General features: G+C 35.1%; 1 protein-coding gene across 2 annotated transcripts in view; it reads right to left on the bottom strand.

The window, feature by feature from the left end:
• Positions 1-348: 348 nt before the first annotated feature.
• The window catches only part of TBC1D8B (TBC1 domain family member 8B), a 71,347-nt gene continuing 46,119 nt past the window's right edge, over positions 349-25,576 (bottom strand). For both annotated transcript variants that reach the window (XM_055339124.1, XM_055339126.1), the window contains exons 11-21: positions 17,371-17,488; positions 16,164-16,449; positions 15,107-15,236; positions 13,685-13,783; positions 10,748-10,816; positions 10,330-10,570; positions 9,505-9,570; positions 7,934-8,017; positions 6,662-6,718; positions 5,180-5,277; positions 349-3,034 (exon numbers count right to left, since the gene is read on the bottom strand). In XM_055339124.1, coding sequence (XP_055195099.1) covers positions 2,639-3,034; positions 5,180-5,277; positions 6,662-6,718; positions 7,934-8,017; positions 9,505-9,570; positions 10,330-10,570; positions 10,748-10,816; positions 13,685-13,783; positions 15,107-15,236; positions 16,164-16,449; positions 17,371-17,488 — 1,644 coding nt within the window. In that variant the 3' untranslated portion in view covers positions 349-2,638. The remainder of the gene's footprint in view (positions 3,035-5,179; positions 5,278-6,661; positions 6,719-7,933; positions 8,018-9,504; positions 9,571-10,329; positions 10,571-10,747; positions 10,817-13,684; positions 13,784-15,106; positions 15,237-16,163; positions 16,450-17,370; positions 17,489-25,576) is intronic.

Genomic DNA, 25,576 nt, shown 5'->3' with positions numbered 1-25,576 from the left:
AAGTAGCAGTTTCCTAATCATAGAAGAATTAGCAACTCCCTTGGTGGCCTGGTTCTGTGGTAGTTTTGGAAGTTGTTCTTGAAAGTTCAATTTAGAGTCAGTCCTCTTGATAGTTCTGTAAGCCACTTAATGTCTAGTAATAAATCTTTTCCGGCCTTAACTAATTAGAGTTAATTCTGTTCTCTGCAACCTTACCTTAACTAATAAAGGAGAGAAGTCCTCAAGTGATAACTAAGTGTAAATAAAAATGCATTGTAATTAATAATACTAATATCTTTTAGTAAACAATTTTTCGTGTTCACTATAATAGATTTGTAATATTTATTTTTATAAAGACAAGTAAAGCCACCTTTACATTTAATTTAATGTATACATTAAATTATAATACATTTAATTTAATGTATAAGGTATAATGCAGTGGTTCAGTTTAACACAATTACATAAGATTTTTAATATTAAGAACAACTCATTTGCTTAACAAGGTAGCAACTATAAAACTATGTGGTCATTTTATTTCTCCTGCAGACTCAGAAAATAAATGTTTGCCTTTTTAACTTGCATTTATAATCATCTTCCAATTCAAAAATCTAAGAATTCAATTTTAATTAAGATAAGCTAAACTTTGATATTCAGACTTTAAAACCATATCAATTATTAGTAACAATGCTCCTAAGTATCTCTTTTTGTAAATGTAACTGACAAAATATTCAATAGTATGTGCAATAGTGCCTTTGTATATAAGCATAGAACCTTGTGTCTTTCTAGAGCTACTATAATTTAACAAACATTGCAAAATAGCAAATGTATGATAGTGTACATATAAACTATTCACTAAGCTCTAAAATTTGGACACAGGGATCCCTGGGTGGCGCAGTGGTTTGGCGCCTGCCTTTGGCCCAGGGCGCGATCCTGGAGACCCGGGATCGAATCCCACATCGGGCTCCCGGTGCATGGAGCCTGCTTCTCCCTCTGCCTGTGTCTCTGCCTCTCTCTCTCTCTCTCTGTGACTATCATAAGTAAATAAATATTTAGAAAAAAATTTAAAATTTGGACACATTTCAGCAAATCATTTCTGAGAAAAGGCACATTAGCTTATTTACCAACTCTATGTTTAAGTGATAATTTCTTTGAAAAGAAAAAGATGACCAAATCATTTTAAAGACAACACTAGTGTTTGGCCAAGTCCAACTTATGAAGTTTAAATGATCAACTTAAAATTCTTGAATCGCTTTGAAAATAACATAGTCTATGATGATGAAACCCTCTGTCTTTGTGTTAGGCCTTGTTCACAGTGGCCTCTTGTCAAAGGCTGACTAAACCAATTCCTTTCCAGAAAGGGAGATGTCTTCGGTTATTCTAAAGAATTTTTGCCCTTTTATTGTTTCATATCTGAAAAGTCAAAGGGCTTAAAACCAAAGCCTTTTGTGAAATAAGAAGCTTCAGTGGATTATCTCTCCCCTCTCCTAAGTCAATTGATTAATAAATTGCTCTTGTCAAAAATAGCACAGAAGATTGAATAGGTTTGCTTGCTTTTTTTTCCTTTAAAGTGCTAACAAAGCCCACTATCTCTAAATGGATTTTCATTATAATGACTGAAATATAAGCAACATAAAATATGGAAATCACACATCTAAATCAGATAGATGGGTCAAAACTTTTTAGATAGACACCAGCAATTACTTTAACTATCATTACACACAAGTATACTTTATGAACTTGCCAGATTAATACAGTAATTCAGTCTATCTAATGTAGCTTAAAACATGACTGGTGAAAATTCAAAATCTAAAGCTAGAACCAAAGCAGTCACAGGATACTCTGAGACAAATGCCACAAACAGCAGTGCTCAGAAGAATTTCAAGTAATTGCTCAGTCTAATAAGAGACCTATATAGTTAACTGTATTGTTTCTTAACCCTTCTATGAGACTGGCTTTATCCAGCTTAAAATTAAATCCAATATTGTTTCTCCTTATATTAGCCCAGAATCTTTTGAGTTCTTGACTTGTTTTTATCAGTAACAGTTAGAAGTGTGTCAGCAGCTTCTAAACCACTCAGGTAGGAAGAATGTAGAACTTACTAAAAAACGATTTATTATTAGAAAACTAAACTAGATTAACTTTAAAAAGTCTTATTTCAGTTAGTTAACTTGAAAATGAGGTCCCCATATGGTAATCACTTAGATAATTAAGGCTATAGATCTAAGAGCCCAGAATTCTAAAGCATTCTAATAGAACTGAGGCAATTTGGAAAGTAAGGTTTATCAATGACAAGTCATCAGCAATAATACTCAAACATAACATTACATTTTCAAAATTGTTAGTAATTCATATGTAAATAGCACAAATTAGGAATTTTCTTACTAAAAGTGATATGGTAGTGCCCTCTGGTGGGAACATTTAGAGTATTTCTCTGATATCGCATAACATGTGAACTATAAAAAAGTTCATTTGTAATGAAGAATATCAAAATTAGAGATTACCACAAAGCAATGAATCACTGTGCTTTCACATATCTTCCTTTTAATCTTCAAACACATTGGTAACAAGATAAATCCCTGATCCTATTCCCATGAATCAGGCTAACAGCTACAGCAATCTTGGTAAACTTGTCTATAATAGGCAATTCCTGTTAAGAAACTTATATCTTGGTTCTACAACTTAACTGAGAGGTCTTTGCATTTTCTAGTTTCACTTTTACATCTACGGGTTTCTCAAAAAACCTCACCAATGCTGGTTCATTCAACAAAGACGCAAGAATCTGTTCAAATGCAAATGACCACTGAGGTTCTTCCCTCAGAGAAGAGGGATCTTTCTTCAAGTGGCTCTCTGTTTTCCCCTCACTGGGTCCTCCAGAAGCACAGACTGTACCAGAGAATTCTTTGGCTGATGCTGTAGGGCTATGTAGTTTCCTTCCAACTTCTTCCATCCTGAGCAAAAGGCTGGTTACAAAAGCAATGGCTTGATATAACGACTCTTCTTCAGGGTCCCCATGAAATAGATTATATAGGGTCTTTGAAAATTGAATGAATTGTGACTGAAAGACACAAGTTAGAAATACCATATTTTTTATAAAAAATAGTGAAAGAGAATAAAGGGGAAAGGAGAAAAATGAGTGGGAAATATCAGGGAGGGAGACAGAACATGAGAGACTCCTAACTCTGGGAAACAAACTAGGGGTGGTGGAAGGGGAGGTGGGCGGGGGGTGGGGGTGACTGGGTTTCGGGCACTGAGTGGGGCACTTGATGGGATGAGCACTGGGTGTTATTCTATATGTTGGCAAATTGAACACCAATACAAAATAATTTTTTAAATACATTTATACAAAAAAGAAATACCATATTGATGTTAGATTTAGCAAAAAGAAAGAAAACTTAGAAGTAAACAGTCTCCTATTTAGAATTTGTACCATTTAACCCTTGCCATAGAAGTTAAAGAAACTAATGATTAATTCCCAAATAAATCTTGGTTCTAGAAAGATGGGTATGAACCATGGAAGAAAATTCCTTTTAAATTAAATTCCTTCTCATACATTGCCTAATAGCAATACATTATATACATATATTATATATACAATAATTCTTGGGCAGCTTACCTGACCGCATTCCCTCAATGTTAGGTGGTACTTTTTTTTTTTAAAGATTTTTATTTATTTACTTGGGAGAAGGGGAGGGGGAGAGGGAGGGGGAGAGGGGAAGCAGACTCCCTCCTGAGCGCAGAGCTTGATCTCACAACCCTGAGATCAAGACCTGAGCCACCCAGGTGCCCCAGTGGTACTTTTAATTAGGCAAATTCCCCTATTTCCTTACAGATGGATTGTTCATTCATTAACCAATCTTAATGAAAGGCTTAATAATGAGTTCCCCTTGATCTTTCCAAAGGGCTAGAGTGGGCAGCTCAACTAGGACAACTTAAATTTATGGAAGAACATTTTGGGAACTATCTAGTAGTACAAGGTAGCTCTACAGGACCCATTTAGACATGTTTCTCTTTAAAGACTGGGGTGGGACCCAAGTGGAGGAAAAATCTGGTTTGTTTGCTAATTGCCCCTAGATAATCCAAAGACATTTCTAAAAGATATTTGTCAATTTTAAAAAAAATACAATTCTAACACAATAGTCCTATAAGTCAATCATCCTTAACAGAAAAGTTTATCTGTAAGTAAAAAGCAAATGCAAAGGATATACTTAATCAAAATAAATAGTACCAAACTTTTAAGTTTTAGTTCTCTCTCTACCTTAGTCTGTATACTGCTTATTTAGAAAAAATTTTAGAATAAACATCATATTGATTCATTTAAAAAAGTACTTATTCAGCTACCAAATTACCCAGTCCACGAGGAATACTGTTATTTGATAGTTCTCATTTTGGTAATGTTCTGGAAATCCTCAGTATCTACACCAACAGATTTTATTTTATTTTATTTTATTTTATTTTATTTTATTTTATTTTATTTTTTATTTATTTATGATAGTCACAGAGAGAGAGAGAGAGGCAGAGACATAGGCAGAGGGAGAAGCAGGCTCCATGCACCGGGAGCCCGATGTGGGATTCGATCCAGGGTCTCCAGGATCGCGCCCTGGGCCAAAGGCAGGCACCAAACCGCTGCGCCACCCAGGGATCCCCCAACAGATTTTAAATTTAAAAAACATATGAACATAAACTGACTGAAGGGTGCTTAAGAAAGAGATGGATTTAGAATTGTATCAAGTAGTAGTCATTAGTATTGTTCCAGCAGGTTCAAATACAAGATGATTAGAAACCAGCATGTGACCTATTTTAGTAACTTCTTATTCCAAGTACCTAGCATTGGGTCTGTCATCTAGTAGGCACTAAAAAAAATGTTTACTGAATAAATGAACACTTCTAATAAAGCTGGAAATAAGAAACACTGAAATGTATGTTTATACATACATCTTTTCTAGAGTCACAAATGTTGTCATAGCAGAGCAACTATTCTGAAACACTAAATGCATGTTTACTAAACACTAAAACTAAGTGTTTAAAGTAGAAAGCCATTAAAAAATTTGTTCCTACTCTTCTGTGCTCATCTGAAACTTACAGAGATGATATATAGATTTAACTATTTTTGTAATAGAAGATTAGCTATTTTAGAGTTGGATACACCCACATTCATAAAAACAAACAAGAACCTAGAATTTTTTCTTTGAAAATACTCTACCTGATTCATTCTTGGTAAATCCTTAATGTTTTCTTCTTTTTTGGAAAGCTCATCTTCCCATTGACTTAGATATGCTTGAATATCAACTTTTCCTTTGCCTGTATAAGTGGAATAAAACCATTTCATAATGAACAGTTTTATGAACATAATATTTCCCCAAATCTCAGAAGGAATAACTACAATTAGAAATTATTTCATTAAGATATAAGATTCCACCTTTTAATAACCCAGGAAATAATCTGATTTTACCTTTTATTTCACCCACTGGCTTTCAGAATGTGTTTTCCATTTCCATTAAACTAAAACTTTTACTTTGGGGAGGCTGGGGACTAGGGAAGATGTGAAGAGAGGGAGAAGGATGCATTTTAGATTAAACAGTATACCCTGGCTTGACAATGTAAATTTCATTTAGCTGTCCTCATGCATACTATTAAGTTTAAAATAGCTTCTATGTGATGTTATTAATATGCAGATTCTGAAGTTGTCCATGGTGGCTCTTAAAAAAATTTAAAAACCTACTATCCATTCATTCCTTTGAAGAGTTTAATGAAGATATTTAATGATTATAAATAATTACTTAAGGCCATTGGAAAACTAGGTAGATATACTGAACAACCTAGGGAAGGTGCCATATTTAAACAGATCTTTAGCAATTTATTATTTTCTAACTAAATGTTGCTCAGAAACATGAGAATAATGATGGACTTTTGGAGAGCAATTTGATAGTCTCAATCAAAATATTAAATGTGCATATTCTTTGGCACAGCATTCTCATACCTCTATGATTTTATCCTATCCTAATGAAATATGTATGAAAGTATCCTATAATGTAAGTATAAAGTGTTTGCTGCAACATAGTTTGCAATATAAACAACTGGAAACAACCTAAATGTCCATCAATATTGGTCTAGCTATGGAATTATGGTACAACTAATCAATGGAATGCTCTATGCCCATTAAAAAGAATAAGATAGATCCAAATGTACTGACATGAAAACACATCATGATATATCACAAAATTGAAAAAGCAACTTGTAGAACACTATTTATGGAATGTTTCTTTTTTTATAAAAAAGAGATGTCTATATGTGTATATACATAGGAATGGGTCTGGAAAGGATATAGAACAAAATGTTTTCATATTTACTTCAGGATGGAGTTCAGAGGGAGTATGAAGACTTCTGTTTAAATTTATTTTATTAAAAAAATAATAAAAAAATAAATTTTTTTATTATTACTCTTGTAATTAAAAATAAGTATTTTTAAAATAGCAAAATTAAATGAATGTGGGTCATTTACTATAATTTCTGAGACTTAAGTATCAAGACAAAAAAGACTAAATTGTCAAACTAAACACAAAAAAGTGAAAAAGCTCTTAGAACAAATCAATGTCCTTTAAAGGGAATCCACTATTTGCCTTTGTGGCTAATTCTATTCACAAAAACAGTAACTTTAACTAAATGATATTCCTAATCATAATACCTTTTTCAGGGCTGTTTTTTAATGATGCCACTTTTTTCACATTTGGAGGCTTGGAAACTAGAGGAAAAGAAAACAATTGCATTTTGTAAAATATTTAACAAATAAGTACCTTTTGAAAGTAAAATATTTTATAAAAAGACTTGGGTACATGTTATCTTCTTCAATTCAGGAAACCATTTTTATTTATTTTAAAAAGAGTTTTATTTATTTGTTTGAGAGAGAGGGAGAGAGCAGGAGTAAGGGGAGGGAGAAGCAGACTCGTCACCAAGCAGCAAGCCCAACGTGGGGCTCGATCCCAGGACCCCAGGATCATGACCTGAGCCGAAGGCAGATGCTTAACTGACTGAGCCACCCAGGCACCCCACAAGAAACAAATTTAAGCTGACATGACTTCCTCTCATCAGAAGACAAAGTATTCAAGAATGTTTATAGTAGAAAGAACACTGGGAAAAATCTGTATGAAAAAAATCCTAGAAGTATACCAAATATTATTTATTTTTGGGTGGGGTTTTCTTCCTTATGATCTTCTTCAAACTAAACTGTGTTACTTTCATTATTAAGAAAAAAAGCAGGCGGGAGGTCAGAAGACTGAGCTATTCATCCTGATTGTGGCAACACCTCATTGTAAAATCTTGCACAAGTCACTTCTCCTTTCTGGGTCTCTGTGCCCTTATCTATATATATTAGTCTCTTCAAACTTATTGTTCAAACAGTAACATATAGTAACTACAAACATACATTAAACAGGACTTAGACCTTTATAAGACATTCATGTTTATGAAAAAAGAGGTAAAGGACACAAAAATAAGTTTATAACACTTCTAAATTATGTCCTGGAGACAGACTCATCCCTGTCTCCTATACCTACAGTGATTTATAAGTATTCACTGTTTGAATAATAGCTATGACCTTCAATCATCAAAGATTCTATTGTTTCCACTGTATTTTAAGAAGGCACGAAAATCATTGGATACATTTTAGAAATTCTGCAACATAAGTAGAAACAAAATGCATGTTTTTTCTAATCCTCCAGTAGACAAAAAACTCCATAAATTAAAACCCAAAACACACTTCAGTTAATTAGTCAAATATTTATGGGGTACTTACCATGCATTTAGCACTGTGCGAAGTGTTATGGTAGCACAAAAGAAATATGAAGTATATTAACTCAAATTTTATTAATGATAGCTGGGTAAAAAATTATTTAAGCCAAGAAGATCTCTATGAGTAACTAATCATCAAAAAAAAGATACATTTTAAACAGGTATTTACCATGGAGCTGACTGAAATAAAGTAATTCTTCCTTGGAAAGTTCATCTCCTTTTGAAGGGTCCTTACATTTCACTTCAGTATAAGCTGAAAACAGATAACCCGAATCAATTTACTAATAATAAGGGACAGAAATGGGCCCTATAATAAGTGATCAAGCATATCTGGGGGCAGAGAGTTAAAAGGTCACTGTAAGAAAGACATGTGAAGAAACGTACAAGTGGTACTCTATAGCAAATAACAGGAAGTAGTTGATCACTTTGAGTTCTAGTAGTTCTCTTACTTGCTTTTCAATGGTTTTCTGAGAGCCATTACAAGTCGAAATAAAAAAATCTGGCATTTTGAAATCTCTGAAAATGTAACCTCAGTCATTTAAGAACATCTTCAATAATGAGGCAAACATGAAGTTGAGGGCTTTAACAGATACACAGTGGTTTCTTTTTTTTTTTTTCTTCCATTTTTGAGCCTTCTACTTAAAGTCAATTCATTCCATGGCAAATCAGATATTCTGACAGTAATCTAACTTGACAATGTAAAGTCCTTCATAATTAAATTATTAGCTGGTTTATCTTTGGTTTTAAATGCTCTGTTTGTGATCTGTGTGTGAAGAGTCAAAGATGGCTTTTAGATATTTGGTCTGGTAAAAAGTGGTTCCTGGCTATCCTAGGAAGACTCTAAAAGGAATCCCAGGTGTAGTTTTGACAAATTATGAGGTGCCACTTGCTTGTGTGAATTAGCCTATCTAAACTAAATGGTACTTTTGCAACATTCGTTTAGCTTAAAGCCTAAGGCTGTTTTCCCAAAATATGGATCAGGCCTGGGAAAGGCAGCCTCTGAAGGTCCTTGGAAAACACCAAAGTAAACTGGCATGGTATGGTAATATTAGGGTAGTATGGTAGAATAGAAAAAAACCCTAAGCTTTGGAGTCAGACCTAGGTTTGTATCCCAGCTACACAATTTATTAGCTATGTGATCTTTGCCCAATAATTTAATCTTTCTAAGCCTTACTTTCCTTATCATCAAACTTGGAAGGATAATACCACTTCTCAGGGATATTATGAGAATTAAGTAAAATAATACATGTAAAAGTAAACACCTCAACAGAGCAAGTGCTCAATAAATGGGAGTGTTTTTTTGTTTTTTGCTTCCTTTTCCAAATGTTTAATATTCCTGCTGCCTAAATCTCATTTTTTCTGAATAATCTGTAGTATTCCATGAGTTTGGCAGCTTGTCGAAAGTTAAATTCTACTCCTCAATGACAATAACAACATCACATCTCAATATTTTACCAATGTTCAAAATGTTAGATAGTTCTTATACATGAACTATCATTAAATTAACCTACTAACTGGAAGGAAACTTGTGAACCCATCTGTTATACAGAACCTCTTCCATAGATTTCACTGTAACCTTGTATCAGCAAAAGTACTGGACATATGATCCATGGTCCCAATGAAGCAATGACCTTATATCATATTGAAAATTATGCTACTTATTAAAATCGAATATCTGCAATTATACTTGTTAAAATGGAATCAACTCCTGTACATCATTAAAGACTGTTAAACTCTTACCTGGAGGAATATGCAGCTTAAAAAGCAGCTTAAGCTTGTCAATGAAACTTCCATTGTACATTGTATCTGTTCAATAAAATTCAATTACAAATATTCAGATTTTCAAAGATCATTCAATCCATTCCAGCAACACAGATTAAGATACAGATGTTAGCCAGTAATTAGGATTCATAAACTTTCCATTACTTAAGCTAATAGTTAAACCACCACCCAGTCAGCCAGATTCTCTTCTTCAAGTGTAGAAGCAAAATACCCTTCATCAGAGGGAAAAAAGCTCTCCTGCTAATTTCCCTTCCCCCAAACTAAATTTTCTTTTTTTCTTTCGAATGAGGCCTTATGCCTCATTTGAGGAGAGAACTCCTCTTCAAGGGTAATTCCTAATAAGAAAGTATGCCAGGGTGTGGAAAAGCAAAGGAACAATGTAACTGATGAACTATCTATAGGTACAGCATGTTTGTTAGGATTATTTCTCTATCACTTTTCTAGGTTATGTGGTTGATTTTTACTGGGGGGGGGAAGCTTCTCTTGAAGTATCCATGTGTCTGAATTGGGTGAGATATAGACATTTTCTTCCTTCATGTTAACCTTGAAAACATCCATATCTATACAGTTTGCTTTTCTGAGAGTGTTGGGTCAAAATGAGACCAATATATTTAAGATTTAGTTACAAACACAGAAAAAGATCCACTTACTGCTAAAGCTGGGGATAATGTAACTCAGGCTGATAAAATCTGACTAAATTGACAAGAGCAGGCAGTACTAAGTATTTCTAGGGGTATCTTATTTTTTGCTTTTAAAAAAGAAAATTATTGGACTTCACCCTACCAATTGCCGAGGAGAAGTCTTTGAAGTTTATAAGGCAGTCACAGTTTTCATCCAACAATCTGAATGTCCATAAGGCTAACGAGTCTTTGTTTGCAGCATGAGCCCAGGGGCTCAACAACTGATATAACATTCTGAACTGCTGGCAGTCAATCTGGTATTGTTCCAAATATGGCAGACTGGGGTCATGGTACTTCAATACTGGACAACTCAAACACCAATAATAGGAAAAAAACAGCTCTTTCTATTAAGACAAATAAAAAGAGGAAAGTCAATAAGTCATACAAAGAATTTATAAAATTTATAAAATTATTTTCTGTTAAGCATGTCTACTAAAATAATTATAAAATATTTAAGAGTGGTAGGTGGTAAAAATTTTGCTTAAAAGTATTATTTTTCACCTGAAGAAAAACAACTGTACCTTAAAGAGGACATAAAGTTCATTCAATTCATGAAGGCTCAAATTCACATCTTGTGATACAACACGCACCTTTAAAAAGATTAAAAGCAATTTAAAATTTTAACACTTCAGTATTTAACACATGAACCCATTTAGAAATTTCCCTCTGGTAGAATAAAATGATTTTCTTTGAACTTTTTAAATAACAAAGATAAATGCACCATTATGCCCTTTAAAAAGGTTGTACATAGACTACAGGTTTAATTCTACTCTGATGTGTACTTTCACCTTTATCCCCTCATACCCAGTAACTGCCAAAAGGACATCCATTTAATGTCTATAAATATAAGCAATGGTATTCTAAGTCTCATTCCATATATTTCTCTTGCCACGTAAACAGTCTGTCAAGTCATCAAGTGGGACTGTCATGAAATACTTCAAAGACATTGGGAGAGATGTGCATTCCCTCTCTGTGCCAAGAAACATAATCCAAGAAGTAATGAGCTTAGAAAATATGTAATTTTATCTTAACTTGACAAATAAGTATCAATGGTATAATGATTCTGGTATTTAAGAAATGTAAAACCAAAGGTAAAAATAATTAATAAAATAGTGGAAATTAAAAACCTAGTATACTCAATAAATAAAACAAAGAATTGGTTAATTTAAAAAAAGTAAAATAGACAAATACCTGGCAAGTGTGATAAAAGAAAACACAAATAAACATTGAGAAGTAAAATGATAATATAAACACAGGTATGGAGATCATTAAAAGTATCCAGCACAGAGGAGGTAGCATTAGCTATCTGTTGAATGAATTCTGTAAGCTTTATATCATTATATCTAAAAGTCTAGACGAAATGGATAATTTTTTTAGGAAAAGAATAAATTACCAAAATTAACCCAGGAAGAGCAAATTCTGAACAGACGAAATTGAAAAGGTAATAAAAAAATCTGCCTTCTACCAAAAGGCAGCTGATCCAGATGGTTTTATAGGCTCAATCACTCAAACTTTCAGGTAATGTATAATTCTTATTGATCTAAACTATACTCAAGCATAGAAAAATGTAATTTATTCCAAAATTCATTCTGACATGAGTGCAACTCTGATATGAAAACTAAAGTTAGCATACACACAGAAAGAAAATGTAAGCTAATGTCACTTCAGCATAGATGTAAAGAACATGGCTATTTAGTAAAATCATCAAAGCAAAATATTAAAAAAAAATACGACATGACCAAATAGGATTTTAAGAATCCAACATAAGTCTAACATTAGGAATTCCTTAATATAATTTACTACATTAACAAAGCTGGAAAAATATATAATATCAAGATATGGAAAAGTCTTTTGATCAAAACTAACACTCAATATTCATTTTTTAAAAATGTCTGAACCTGAATGAATCAGGAACGCTCCTGGTCAATAGTAGGCTATTAGTATGGTTCACCCTTGAATAATGTGAGGTTTAAGGGTACTGAACCCCTTGCACAAAAATCAGCATATAACTTTTGACTCCCCCAAAACTTAACTACTAATAACCTATTATTGACCAGAAGCCTTACCGATAATATAAATAGTGGATTAACATATTTTGTATGTTATATATATTATATATTGTGTTCTCACAATAAATAAATTTAGAGGAGAAAAAATATTAAGAAAAGCATAAGGAAGAGAAAATAAATTCACAGTACTGTATTTATCAAAGAAGATCCATGTATAAGTGAACCCACACAGTTCAAACCTATGCTGTTCAAGAGTACATAAGTTTTTGGGAAGTCAAAAGTTATATGTGGATTTTCCAGTACACAGGGAACCAGGGCCCCTAACCTCTGTGTTTTTCAAGGGTCACCTGTACAGCATGTGCCTACTATGGTATACTATTTGGTATGTTAGGAAAAGTGAGGGAGGCCTATATGTACTGATATGCAATGACTAATATATTTCTGAGTGAAAAAAAGTAAGCTACAAAAAAAAGTAAGCTACAGAACAAAGTAACTGACATGATCTCATTTTAAAAACTATTATCACCCCATCACACACACACACACACACACACACACACACACACACACACATTTACATCTATAGATACATAGAAAAATATCTGGAAGGATATATGCCAAATAATTTTAATATTAGTTACTTCTGGGATAGGGAACTTTTATTTTTTTATATTTCTGTCATGTTTAAATTATTTACAGTGAACATGTATTGCTTATTTTTTAATCTTAATATATAAGAATAATAGCTCTATGCTAACTACGTCACAGTAACGTCACTGAATTATTTAATTGAAAGCTAAACCTAGAATCTTCAGAAATGTTTATTTTCTCAGATTGGTGTCTCTGAGGATGTGGCCTTTAAGCAAACAGGTTAATAAAAACAATACATGCTTATGATAAAAGCTGAAATGGTACAGAAGGATGTATATACAGCAAAGTAAAACTCTCCCTCTCTCACCCAGGCTCTATTAATCCCATTCACCAGAGGCAACCAATATTAACAGCTTCATATGTAGCCACCCAAATATTAAAAAGAAGAGTATTTAAAAAAATAAAATAAAAAGGAAAGTATTTAAAACATACTGTTTTGTGTCTTTTTAACCTTATCTTAGGTTTCCAAAGATAACAATATGTATTAGCAGCACTGACTACTATGTAGGTCAGCTGTTCTTATTGATGAAGCATGTCACAAATATGTTATGCTTAAATGCCTATATCAAGCATTCAATATTAAAGGTCAAAGAACATTTTGGAGAAATCAACATAATTCGACTAGAAGAAAATAATTTACTACCTCTCAAAAAAATTTATAGTAAGCTAAGCTGTGACAAGAATCTAGCTCAAAAGTTTAGTTATATTCATTTTCTTCACATGGAAAATCAACTTTTTAAAAGAACTTCGGAAAAAATGTTACTCCAATTAGTTTCCCCCCATAGGGTAGATACTCACCACATTCTGCTTTGTCGTTTCCTCTAGGGTCTGTATGACATATAATCTACTTCGACAGCGCATGCTGTGTATTTCTTCATAGCAAATATTACCATATTTCTGTAAAAAATATGATTTCAGTAGATATTCATAATAAATATCCACTTTTCTTATAAATGAATTTCACCAGACTCAATTCTCAGAGGCCTTGGCTCTATTCCTACCTATTTTCCTAACTTGTTCAGTGGTTATGCAAATTTTCACCTCCCACATTTCAGTTTTTCTATATATTTTCTATATATTTCCTATATATTTACTAGAGAATTTCATCTACTATGTGTCTAGACTAAGTGCAAGAACATTGGAAAAATTCTTAAGTCTTTAAGAAGAGAATAATTTTCACCTTTTTAAAAAAGATTTTATTTATTTATTTGAGAGACAGAGAGCATGGAAGAGAGAGATCATAAGCAGAGGGGAGGGGTAGAGGGAGAAGCAGACTCCCTGCTGTGCAGGGAGCCCAGTGAGGGACTTGATCCCAGGACTCCAGGTCATGACCTGAGCTGAAGGCAGATGCTTAACTGACTGAGCCACCCAGGTGCCCTAATTTTCACCTTTTTATATGGTTATAGATGTTTAAAAGTGGTCATTATCTGTGAAAGCAAGTGAGTATTGTTTTTTTTGAGTATTGTTTTATTATACATAATATTATACATAATATTATATATAATATATTATATATTATTATTATATATATATAATACATTATATTACAGTTTGTAATAGCAAACTGAAGGAATAACCTAGAACAGTTCACAGAATTCTTTTTTATACAATGCAATACTACTCAGCCACAGAAAAAATGAAATCTTGCCATTTGTAACAACATGGATGGACCTGAGGATATTATGCTAAGTGAAATAAGTCAGACAGGAAAAGACAAATACCACATGCTTTCACTTATAGGTGGAATCTAAAAAATAAAACAAAACAAAACCCAGGCTCATAGATAGAACAAAGCAGTAGTTGCCGGAAGGGAAGGGAGTTGGGGGGATGCAAAATGGATGAAGGGGATTAAGAGGTACAAAGTTCCAGTTGTAAAATTAAATAAGCCCAGGGGAGATATAAAGTACAGCATGGGGAATATAGTCAATAATATTGTATTAACTTTGTATGGTGACAGATGGTAACTGTACTTATTGTGGTGATCAGTTCACAATGTATACAATACAAATGTTGAATCACTAAGTTGTACATATGAAATTAATATAATATTGCATGTCAATTATATGTCAATAAAAATACACCAATAAATAAATAAAGTGAAACTGGATTTTAAATTATGTCTTTACATATATTATTCTTATTCTTAATATACCACTAGAGATACAACTATCATTTAAACTATGCTATGTAATTATATTTGTGGTATAAAAAAAAACTTACCTCATTTGACTCTCTAATCAAATCTGTAATATCCACTGTAATATAATTGCCTTTTTCACCACTCACGTTTGAACTCTGCCTAACACTTGAAGGCAATGGGCTATCCTTATTAGTGACGCTGTCAAAGAACCTATCCAAAAGTGACAGTAATACAAGAATCAGTGGAAGTAAAATGCAGAGAAAATGACAGCTAATTTCTTCCTAGTTAGTTAGAGGTTAATGTCAACCGAGAGGACAGAGGATGGTCTTATGAAGAAGTGGAACCTGAAGATAGTTAAGAATTAGGAGGACAAAGGAGGGGAATGGGATGGTAAAGAAAGTTTTTCAGAGGTAGAGAGGAGAGCATGAGGAAAGCAAATAGAGTCCTCAGCAAATACCACATAGCCTAGTAAGAATGGAATATAGGGTATGTACAGGCATATAAGGAGAAATAAGAAAGGTACATTGAGGCCTTAACATAGAGTATTCTGAATGCCAGAGTGTTTATATTTTATTCTGTACAAAGTGGCATTTGATGCACCATTCTAACAGTTACCTTAATCAAATATTCATTTAGCATATACATATATCGTGTATACACACACTCACACACACGCACACATACAACACCCAAGTGCTCCAATATAAAATAACATTCACAGAAAAAACACTGGATAAATAAAACTCAGCCTACCTGATTAAAATTACTTGAAAACCAGAACAATTTCCCCCACTGGATATTTAACAATTATCAACTCCCCTTCCCCCTTAAAATTACTTTTACACAACAACACTTTATAGCTCAAACTGGGACTATGAAAGTTGTCGCATGCAGAATCCACAATATTAGTATAAATGTATATGTTATCAAGTAGTTTACTTCAAAAGGGATTTACTGTTACAATATTCTATTGGGAAACTGAGAAATGGACTTTAGTCCTAGATTTTTCATTTGACTAGCTTTGTGAAATTGAGCAAAATGTTTAAAGTTTCTAGGGCTCATCTGTAAAATAAGGGGGTTGAATGACATAATCTCCAAAGGGCTCTCCAGAGTGAAACGTTATGGTTCTGACAGTACCTGTTTAAAGCTGTCACAGCTTCAGCATCATCTTTACATGTGAGCAGTCTGTCTAAATTGTAGTCGAGTATTGCCAATCCCAGTTGTAAAATGGCCTTTATTCCATCATAGAAGAAACAGTCCACAACATTCACTGCACTTTCAATAGGAAGCACACTAATAAAAAGTGTGAGGAACCATGAGAGAGAAACTGAGGAAAAGAAGGTCATATCAGTCATGTGTTCTGTCAGCTGGGGAAGGTGATCCCTGATAAGTTCTTCAAAGACTGCCTGATCCACCAAGGCACCTGGCAAACATAAAAGGAAGTTTAAAAATGAACACCTTTCAAAAGGATTTGTTTCTGATACCTTTGCACTTGTTAGGATGCCAATATATCTCATTTCTATTCTTTAAATTATGAATTTCTTAGAGTGTCTTTTCTATATTTCACACATCTCTTTCTCTGCTAGTAAAGTATGTCAAGAAGCACTTGAGAAACTCAGTTCAAATTCATTTGAACAATAATTTACTGAATCTTTATTATGTGCAGAAACCTGTAATAGGTAGTATAAGAGAGACACCAATTAACGAAATAGCCTCATCTTCAAAGAGCTTAATATCTAGTACAACTTAAGATAAATACACAAATAACTGTAATGAAAGACAATATGATCAATAACCCAGCCATAATACTGAAGGCTTATGAGGGTACAAAGTAGAGACCACCTATGGCTTTGCAGTAGTATCAAAATCTATAAATATTTGATGACTGAAGAAAATATTATATAATGAACAAACCAAGAACTTGATCCTTCTTTCAAACCTTGCAGATATCATCAATACCATTCATATAAATGTGGAGATTTTAAGCTATCTATCTCTCATCAGGAAACTATTAAAAATGTTCCAGTAGCTCTGGATACTTCAGACCACCACTGTTTCAGCAATACAGAGAAGGTAAATTTAAATTTCTACTTTATTTAAAGACCAAGCACTTTATCTTAAAAAAGCAACATAAACAATCTTTCCAATCATATATTCAGTACAAAAAGCTCTTCTTGAGCATGTCAGTGAATGCGACATTTTGATATTGCTTCTATTTTGTATATTTCAAAACTTAACTGATCAGTTCTTCCATTTGATATATAATTGGATAGACAAGAGACATATAAATTGTTTAGAAAAGAAATATGTGCTTATAGATGGGATGTGTGTCTGTGTGTTTTACCAATGATTCGACGGTTAAAATAATCAGGCAACATTCGTTCACACAAAGCAACCAGAAGCCAAAAAGCTTCTTCCTCTTTTGCATACAGAAGCAGCACGGAGGTTAAGATGTTCATTGCCTAAAAGTCACAGAAAGAAAATAAATAAATACATACATACTATTTGGGTGATAATTACATTTTTAAAACATTTATTTATTTATTTATTCATATATATATATATAGATAGATAGATAGATATAGATATATACACATACAGAGAGAGAGAGAGAGAGAGAGAGAGAGAGAGAGAGGCAAAGACATAGGCAGAGGAAGAAGCAGTCTCTCCACAGAAGCCCAATGTGGGACCTGATTCCGGGACGTGAGCCAAAGGCAGCCGCCCAACCACTGAGCCACCCAGGCGTCCCTACATTTCTTCTTCAAACCCTTGTTTTCAGCAATAAAAACTATGAAAAGTAATCATAATGGAAATGTAAGAACTCTGAGCCAGTCCAAAGCAAAACAAGGTGAAGTCAGACTAACATTTGCTAATCAGTTACTTAGCAGTAAATTCAAAGAAACTGTAGTAATATGAATATAGAACAAAATAAGTAAAACCTCTATAATTTGAGACTAATTTCAATGAGTAAAATATCTTATTACAAATCTTGGAAAAGACATAATTTTCAAAAACATTAAAACTGGAGAAACAAATTCTATCTGTATTTTCAACTACCTATAGGAGAACATCCCTCTAGATGTCAATCATCCTCAATTGTGTTCAAAACTAAACATCTTTCTTCTATTAAATAGGATTTTCTTTGCTATCCTAATTTTAATCATGCTAGAAACCCTTCATGTGCCACATAAAAATTGTCTTTATAGCCTAGAGTTTCTTATAAAATATCTTTAAATCTGCTTTATCTTCTCTATTCCACCCTTTCTCCTAATTTATCTTGCATACAAATGTCAGATCATTACTTTTATATAACATTTGGCCGCAGCACTTATATAATAAAGGCAATAAACCCTTAATGAATAGAATCTGGAAAGAATGGAAATGAGTGAAGAAAATTAAATCTCCTGTATCCTACCTACCCAGAGATCAGCACTGTTAACAAGTTGATGTATTTGTGTGTGTATTTTCCTTTCTTTTTCCCCTTCTAAAATTCATACCAAACTGTTGATTTTTTTACTTAGCATCCCACTATACATTTCCAATGCCATTAAATAATTCTTCTAAAACAGTGTATTTAATGAGTATGAAATAATCTAGTAAGTTGAATATACTATAAATTACTTGACCATTCTATTACTGTTGGCATTTAGTTTGGATCCAATTTTCCACTATTATATATAACACTACAATGAACAACTTTGTATATAAATCTTCATCCAATTGCTTAACTCTTTTCTCAGGAAAGATATACAGCAATGAAAGTATTCAGTTAAAGAAAACTATTTTTATTTTTTAATTTGAAGACTTTATTCAATTATTTGAGGGAGAGAGAGAGGATGAGCAGGGGGAGGAGCAGAGGGAGAGAAACAAGCCGACTCCCTGATGACCACAGAACCAGAGGCAAGGCTTGATCCCAGGACCCTGAGATCATGACCCAAGTTGAAGGCAGATGCCTAACCCATCTGAGCCATCCAGGCCCCCCAAAAATACTATTTTTAAAGGATATGATATTATTGCCAAATTGTATTCCAGAAAGATTGTACCAATTTATATTTCTGATCAATAGTGTTCGAATGCTTATTTCATTGCTTCTTTGCCTATACTAAATACTGAGAATTGTAATAATTCCAATTGCTTTTTATTTGATAGTGAGAATGGTATTTCATGGTTTTAATTTGAATTTCTTTAAGGCTGAACTTACTTTTTTAGGCTTTGTTAATCTATCTGTATTTTTGGTTCTATGACTAATCTTTTCATGTTCATTGCTCATTTTTATATTTAATGCTTTTCTTATAGATGAGGGTGACAAAACACGAGAGACACCTAACTGGGAAACGAACAAGAGGTAGTGGAAAGGGAGGTGGGCAGGGGGTTGGGGTGACTGGGTGGCGGGCACTGAGGGGGGCACTTGGCGGGATGAGCACTGGGTGTTATGCTATATGTTGGCAAACTGAACTCCAGTAAAAAAAGATTATTGTACTAAGTATGTAAATTATTTGCCAGATTTGGCACTGTATTTGACTTCAAGTTTAGTGTTTTTCTTAATTTAAATTCAATTTGTCAACATATAGTATATCATTAGTTTCAGATGTAGTTTTCAATGGTTCATCAGTTGCATATATACCCAGTGTTCATCACATCACATGCCCTCCTTAATTCCTGTCACCCAATTACCCCATCCCTCCACTCACCTCCCCTTCAGCAACCCTCAGTTTGTTTCCCAGAGTTAGAAGTCTCTCATGGTTTGCCTTCGTCTCTGATTTTTTTTTCCACTCAGTTTCCCTTCCTTCCCTTATAATCCCTTGCACTACTTCTTATATTCCACATATGAGTGAAACCACATGATAATGTCTTTCTCCAACTGACTTATTTCACTTAACACAATACCCTCCAGTTCCATCCATGTCGGTGTAAATGGTAGGTATTCATTCTTTCTGATGGCTAATATTCCATTGTATATATACACAACATCTTCTTTATCCATTCATCTGATGAAGGACATCTCAGCTCCTTCCACAGTTTGGCTATAGTGAACATTGCTGCTGTGAACATTGGGGTGCAGGTGTCCTGTCGTTTCACTACATCTGTATCTCTGGGGTAAAATACTCAGTAGTGCAATTGCTGGGTCATAGGGTAGTTATATTTTTAGCCTCCATACTGTTTTTCAGAGTGGCTATTTAGGTTTTTTTTTTTAAGATTAACTTATTTATTTGAGAGAGAGGGAGAGAATGTGCCCAACCATGGGAGGGGAGGTGGTGGCTGAGCAGAGGGAGAGTGATGGAGACAATCTTAAGCAGACTCCTTGCTGAGCATGGAGCCCGATGCGGGGCTGATCTCAGGATGCTAAAATCACAACCTGAGCTGAAACCAAGTCAGACACTCAATCGACTGAACCACCCAGGCGCCCCTCAACTTTAGTTTTTACTCCATCAATTTTCCTGCTCAAGAAGCCATAATGGGAGGAGGTGTCAGTGAAAATGGCAGAGTAAGTCCCTCTGAAAATGCTCTCTTCGATACAGGCAACAAGAACACTGACAAGTATTGTTGGAATCAATTTTTCAGAACTCTGAAAATTAACCAAAATCTTAAAGCAATTCAGAAAGCATTTATTTAAAATGGCTGAATCCCAGTAAAAACAGCAAGCTCTTTGGGATTTTAAATTGCCAATACCCAGCCCCCCTCCTCAGCTTCAGAGCAGTCTTAAAAACCAACATTCTAGCAATCATGGTTAAAAACTCCTAGCAGCTACCTTAGGGAACCAACTGGGGGCTAGGTTATTTAAGAGCCCCATTTCCACATAATTATGATTTATTTAACCTGTCTGGTGGTTTCGACATAAAGACCCCACTCCCAAGTCTGTGATTGTTTGATCTAAGACAAGGTTAACCATAGGCAAAGAGCCTTTTCCCCAGACTTTATGTTGAAAACAATTGGAGGCAGTTATTGAACACATGGCTTGCTAAGGCAGTGGATAACAGTTGGGTCAAACAATAGGCTAATAAAGGGTTAAAATGAAAAGGTGGGGAATGAGAAATCCATAGGTGGCTTTTTAAAGCTCTGACATATTCCTGGTAATCTAGAAGGCCATATGAGTGATATGGCTTTATGCATATCCAGAGCTGTGTATATGCTCAAGAAGAAACAGAAAAGGCCCAAAGCTCGTACCTCTGGTTAAACTTGAAGTTCTACACAAGCAGAATGTGATGGAGAATAGAAAAAAATAGGGAAAAATCAACAAACCAAAAGTTGGTTCTTTGAAAAGATGTTTTAAGAAATTAAAAAAAAAAAAAGAAAAAGAAAAAAGAAAAAAACCGTGAAACACCTTTAGGTATTCTAACCAAAAAGATAAAAGCAGAGAGAAAGGACTCAAATTACTAAAATCAGGAAATAGTGAACATTACTACCAATCTTGACAGAAATAAAAATGATTATAAGGGAATGTGCTAACAAATTAGATAACTTAGATAAAATGGATAAAGTCCTAGAAAAACACAGAGACCAATTTAAGAAGAAACAGAAAAATCTGAATAGACTTAAAACAAGTAGAGACTCAATTAATAATGAAATAATTTCCTGCACAGAATATTCTAGGAACAGATGGCTTCACTAGCAAATTCTACCAAACATTTAAAGAAGAGTTAAAATCAATCCATTATAAATTCTTCAAAAAATCAGGAAAGGAAGAAATACTACCAGCTCATTCTATGAGGCCCTGATACCAAAACCAAAGGTATCTCAAGAAAACTATTTATTGAAATATTTTATGAATATAAATGTAAAAATTCTAAACAAAATACGAGCAAACTGAATCCAATAACACATAAAAAGGATTATACACCAAGACTCAGTGAGATTCATCTTGGAAATACAAGGTGGGTCTACATATGTGAAAATAAACCAATGTAATACAGGATATTAATAAAGGGAAAAAAAATCACACGATTATCTCAATAGACAAAGAAAAATTGTTTGACAAAATCTAACACCCTTTCATGGTAAAAACACTCAATAAGCTAGGAATATATGGGAACTTCCTCAACCTGATAGAGAATCTACTAAAAACCCACAGCTAACATCATACTTAATGATGAAAGACTAACTGCATCCCCCCATGATAAATAATAAGACAGGAATACACATTCTCACCAGCTCTCTTCAACACTGTACTGAAGGTTCTAGCCATGTCAATTAGTCAAGAAAAAGGAACAAAAGATATCCTGATCAGAATGGAAGAAGTAAAATGTCACTATTCAGATTCTATGATTTTATATTTAGAAAATTCTAAGGAATCCACAAAAAAAATCTACTAAAACTTAATAAGCTCAGGAAAATTACAGTATACAAGATCAATATACATATGAATCAATTTTATTTCTATATACTGGCAATGAAAATTCCAAAAATTAAATCAAGAAAATAATTCTATTTACTATATCAAAAAGAATAAAGTATTTAGAAATAAAATTAACAAAGGAAGTACAGGGCTTAGGAGGTAGAAACTATAAAATAACTTTGAATAAGATTTAAAAAGAAATAAGTAGGGGTGCCTGGGTGGCTTAGTAGGTTAAACATCTGCCTTCGGCTCAGGTCATGATTCCAGGGTCCTGGGATCGCGCCCCACATCAGCTCCCTGATCAGTGGGGAGCCTGTTTCTGCCTCTCCCTCCCCCTCTGCTACTCCACCTGCTTCTATTCTCTCTCTCTCTCTCTCTCTCTCTCACTAGCTCCCTTGCTGGCTCTGTCAAACAAACAAACAAACAAATAAATTTTAAAAGACCTAAATAAATGGAAAAGAAAGATATCCTGTGCTCATGGATTAGAAGACTTAATATTGTTAATATACAGTATTCCCCAAGTTGACCTACAGATTCAATACAATGACTATCAAAATCCCAGCTGGCTTTTTAACCCCCAGAAATTAATAAGCTAATCCTAAAATTCATGTGGAAATGCAAGGGATCCAAAAGAGCCAAAACAATTTCGGAAAAGAATAAAGTGAAAGGACTCACATTTCCTTATTTCAAAAGTTATTACCCAGCTGTAGCAAAAAAAAAGTGATACTAGCATAAGAACAGAAATATAAATCAATGAAATAATAAATCAATGATGCAAGTCCAGAAACAAACCCTAATATTTATGGTCAACTGACTTTTCAACAAGGGTGCCAGAGTGATTCAGTGAGTGAAAAGAACAGTTTTTTCAACAACTACTACTGGAACAACTGGCTAGCTACAAGTAAAGGAATGAAGCTGAACTACCTCCATAAAACATACACAAAAATTAACACAAAATAGCTCAGACACCTAAATTTAAGCATCAAAACTATAACTCTCTTAGAAGAAAATATAGGAGTAAATATTTTGAAGCTTGGATTAGGCAAGAGCTTCTTAAACATGACATTAAAAGCACACATGACAAAGAAAAAAGAGAGATTGGACTATATCATTAAAACTTTAAAAAACTGGGTAGCCCCGGTGGCACAGCAGTTTAGCTCCGCCTGCAGCCCAGGGTGTGATCCTGGAAACCCCGGATCCAGTTCCACGTCAGGCTCCCTACATGGAGCCTGCTTCTCCCTCTGCCTGTATCTCTGTCTCTCATGAATAAAAAAATTGAAAAAATCTTAAAAAAAACTTTAAAAAACTTAAAACTAAAACTTTGTGCTCTAAAGGACACCATTAAGAAAGTGAAAGGACAACATCCAGGGTAGGAGAAAATATTTGCAAATATATCTGATAAAGGATTGGTATCCAGAATATGTAAAGAACCATTAACACTTAATAATAACAAGATAAATAACGAACTTTACAAATGGGCAAGCGATCTGAATAGCCATTTCTTCTAAGAATATATACAAATAGCCAATAAGCATATTAGGGAAATGCAAATCAAGACCACAATGAGCTACCACTTCACATTCACTAGGATGGCTATAATCAAGAAGAGAGGCAATGGCAGGAGGGGCAAGATGGCGGAAGAGTAGGGTCCCCAAATCACCTGTCCCCACCAAATTACCTAGATAACCTTCAAATTATCCTGAAAATCTATGAATTCGGCCTGAGATTTAAAGAGAGAACAGCTGGAATGCTACAGTGAGAAGAGTTCGCGCTTCTATCAAGGTAAGAAGACGGGGTGGGGGTGGGGGAATAAAAAAACAAAAGGCATCCAAGGGGGAGGGGCCGCGAGGAGCCGGGCAAAGGCTGGGGCAAGTGCCCCCAGGACAGGAGAGCTCCTTCCCAGAAAAGCAGGAGCTGCACCAATCTTCCCGGGGAAAGGTGCCCGCAGGGATTTGGAGCAGGACCCCAGGAGGGCGGGGATGCCTGCAGGTTCCCTGGGACAGTAACAGAGGAACCGCGTACCGGGGAGAGTGCGCCCAGCTCCCTGAAGGGCTGCAGCGCATGGATGGACCTGGAGCAGCTCAGAGGGGATCGGGCAGAGGAAGAGGCTCCGTGTGGAGGGGTCTGCGCGGCTCCGGGAGAGCTCAGAGGGGCTCAGGCAGCGGCTCCGTGGAGAGGGGGCTGCCCGGCCAGGAGCGCGAAACCACCAGCGAAGGCCTGGGAGCACTGTGCGCCGGGACACAGCCCAGGATCCGGCCTCCCCACGGGACAGGCAAAGGCCGGGAGGGCCCAGGACAGCAAGGACGCTCCTGCCCCGAGCTGAGCAGATCAGCGGCCCCGCCCCGGAGCCTCCAGGCCCTGCGGACAGAGAGCTCCGTAGTTACTGCCAGAGCTGAATCCAGGACTCCAGAGCTGGCCCCACCACTGTGGTTGTTCCTCCTGGGGCCTCACGGGGTAAACAACCCCCACTGAGCCCTACACCAGGCAGGGGCAGAGCAGCTCCCCCAAGTGCTAACACCTGAAAATCAGCACAACAGGCCCCTCCCCCAGAAGACCAACTAGACAGACAAGTTCCAGGGGAAGTCAAGGGACTTCAAGTAAACAGAATCAGAAGATACTCCCCCGTGTTTTTTTTGTTGTTGTTGTTGGTTTTTTTTTTTTCTTTTTGACTTGTTTCCTTCCCCCACTCTTTTTTTCATTTCTTTCATTTTTTTTAATTTTTATTTATTTATGATAGTCACAGAGAAACAGAGAGAGAGAGAGGTGCAGAGACATAGGCAGAGGGAGAAGCAGGCTCCATGCACCGGGAGGCGGATGTGGGATTCGATCCTGGGTCTCCAGGATCGCGCCCTGGGCCAAAGGCAGGCGCCAAACCACTGCGCCACCCAGGGATCCCTTTCTTTCATTTTCTTTTTCTTCTCTTTTTTTTCCTTTTTTCTTTTTCTCTTTTCTTTCCTTCTTTCTCTCCTCTCTTCTCCTTTTCCCAATACAACTTGCTTTTGGCCACTCTGCACTGAGCAAAATGACTAAAAGGAAAACCTCACTTCAAAAGAAAGAATCAGAAACAGTCCTCTCTCCCACAGAGTTACAAAATCTGGATTACAATTCAGTGTCAGAAAGCCATTTCAGAAGCACTATTATACATCTACTGGTGGCTCTAGAAAAAAGCATAAAGGACTCAAGAAACGTCATGACTGCAGAATTTAGAGCTAATCAG

This window comes from Nyctereutes procyonoides, unplaced genomic scaffold, assembly GCF_905146905.1.
Source record: "Nyctereutes procyonoides isolate TBG_1078 unplaced genomic scaffold, NYPRO_anot_genome, whole genome shotgun sequence".
NCBI lineage: Eukaryota > Metazoa > Chordata > Mammalia > Carnivora > Canidae > Nyctereutes > Nyctereutes procyonoides.
This window is presented reverse-complemented; position numbering and strand designations above follow the sequence as displayed.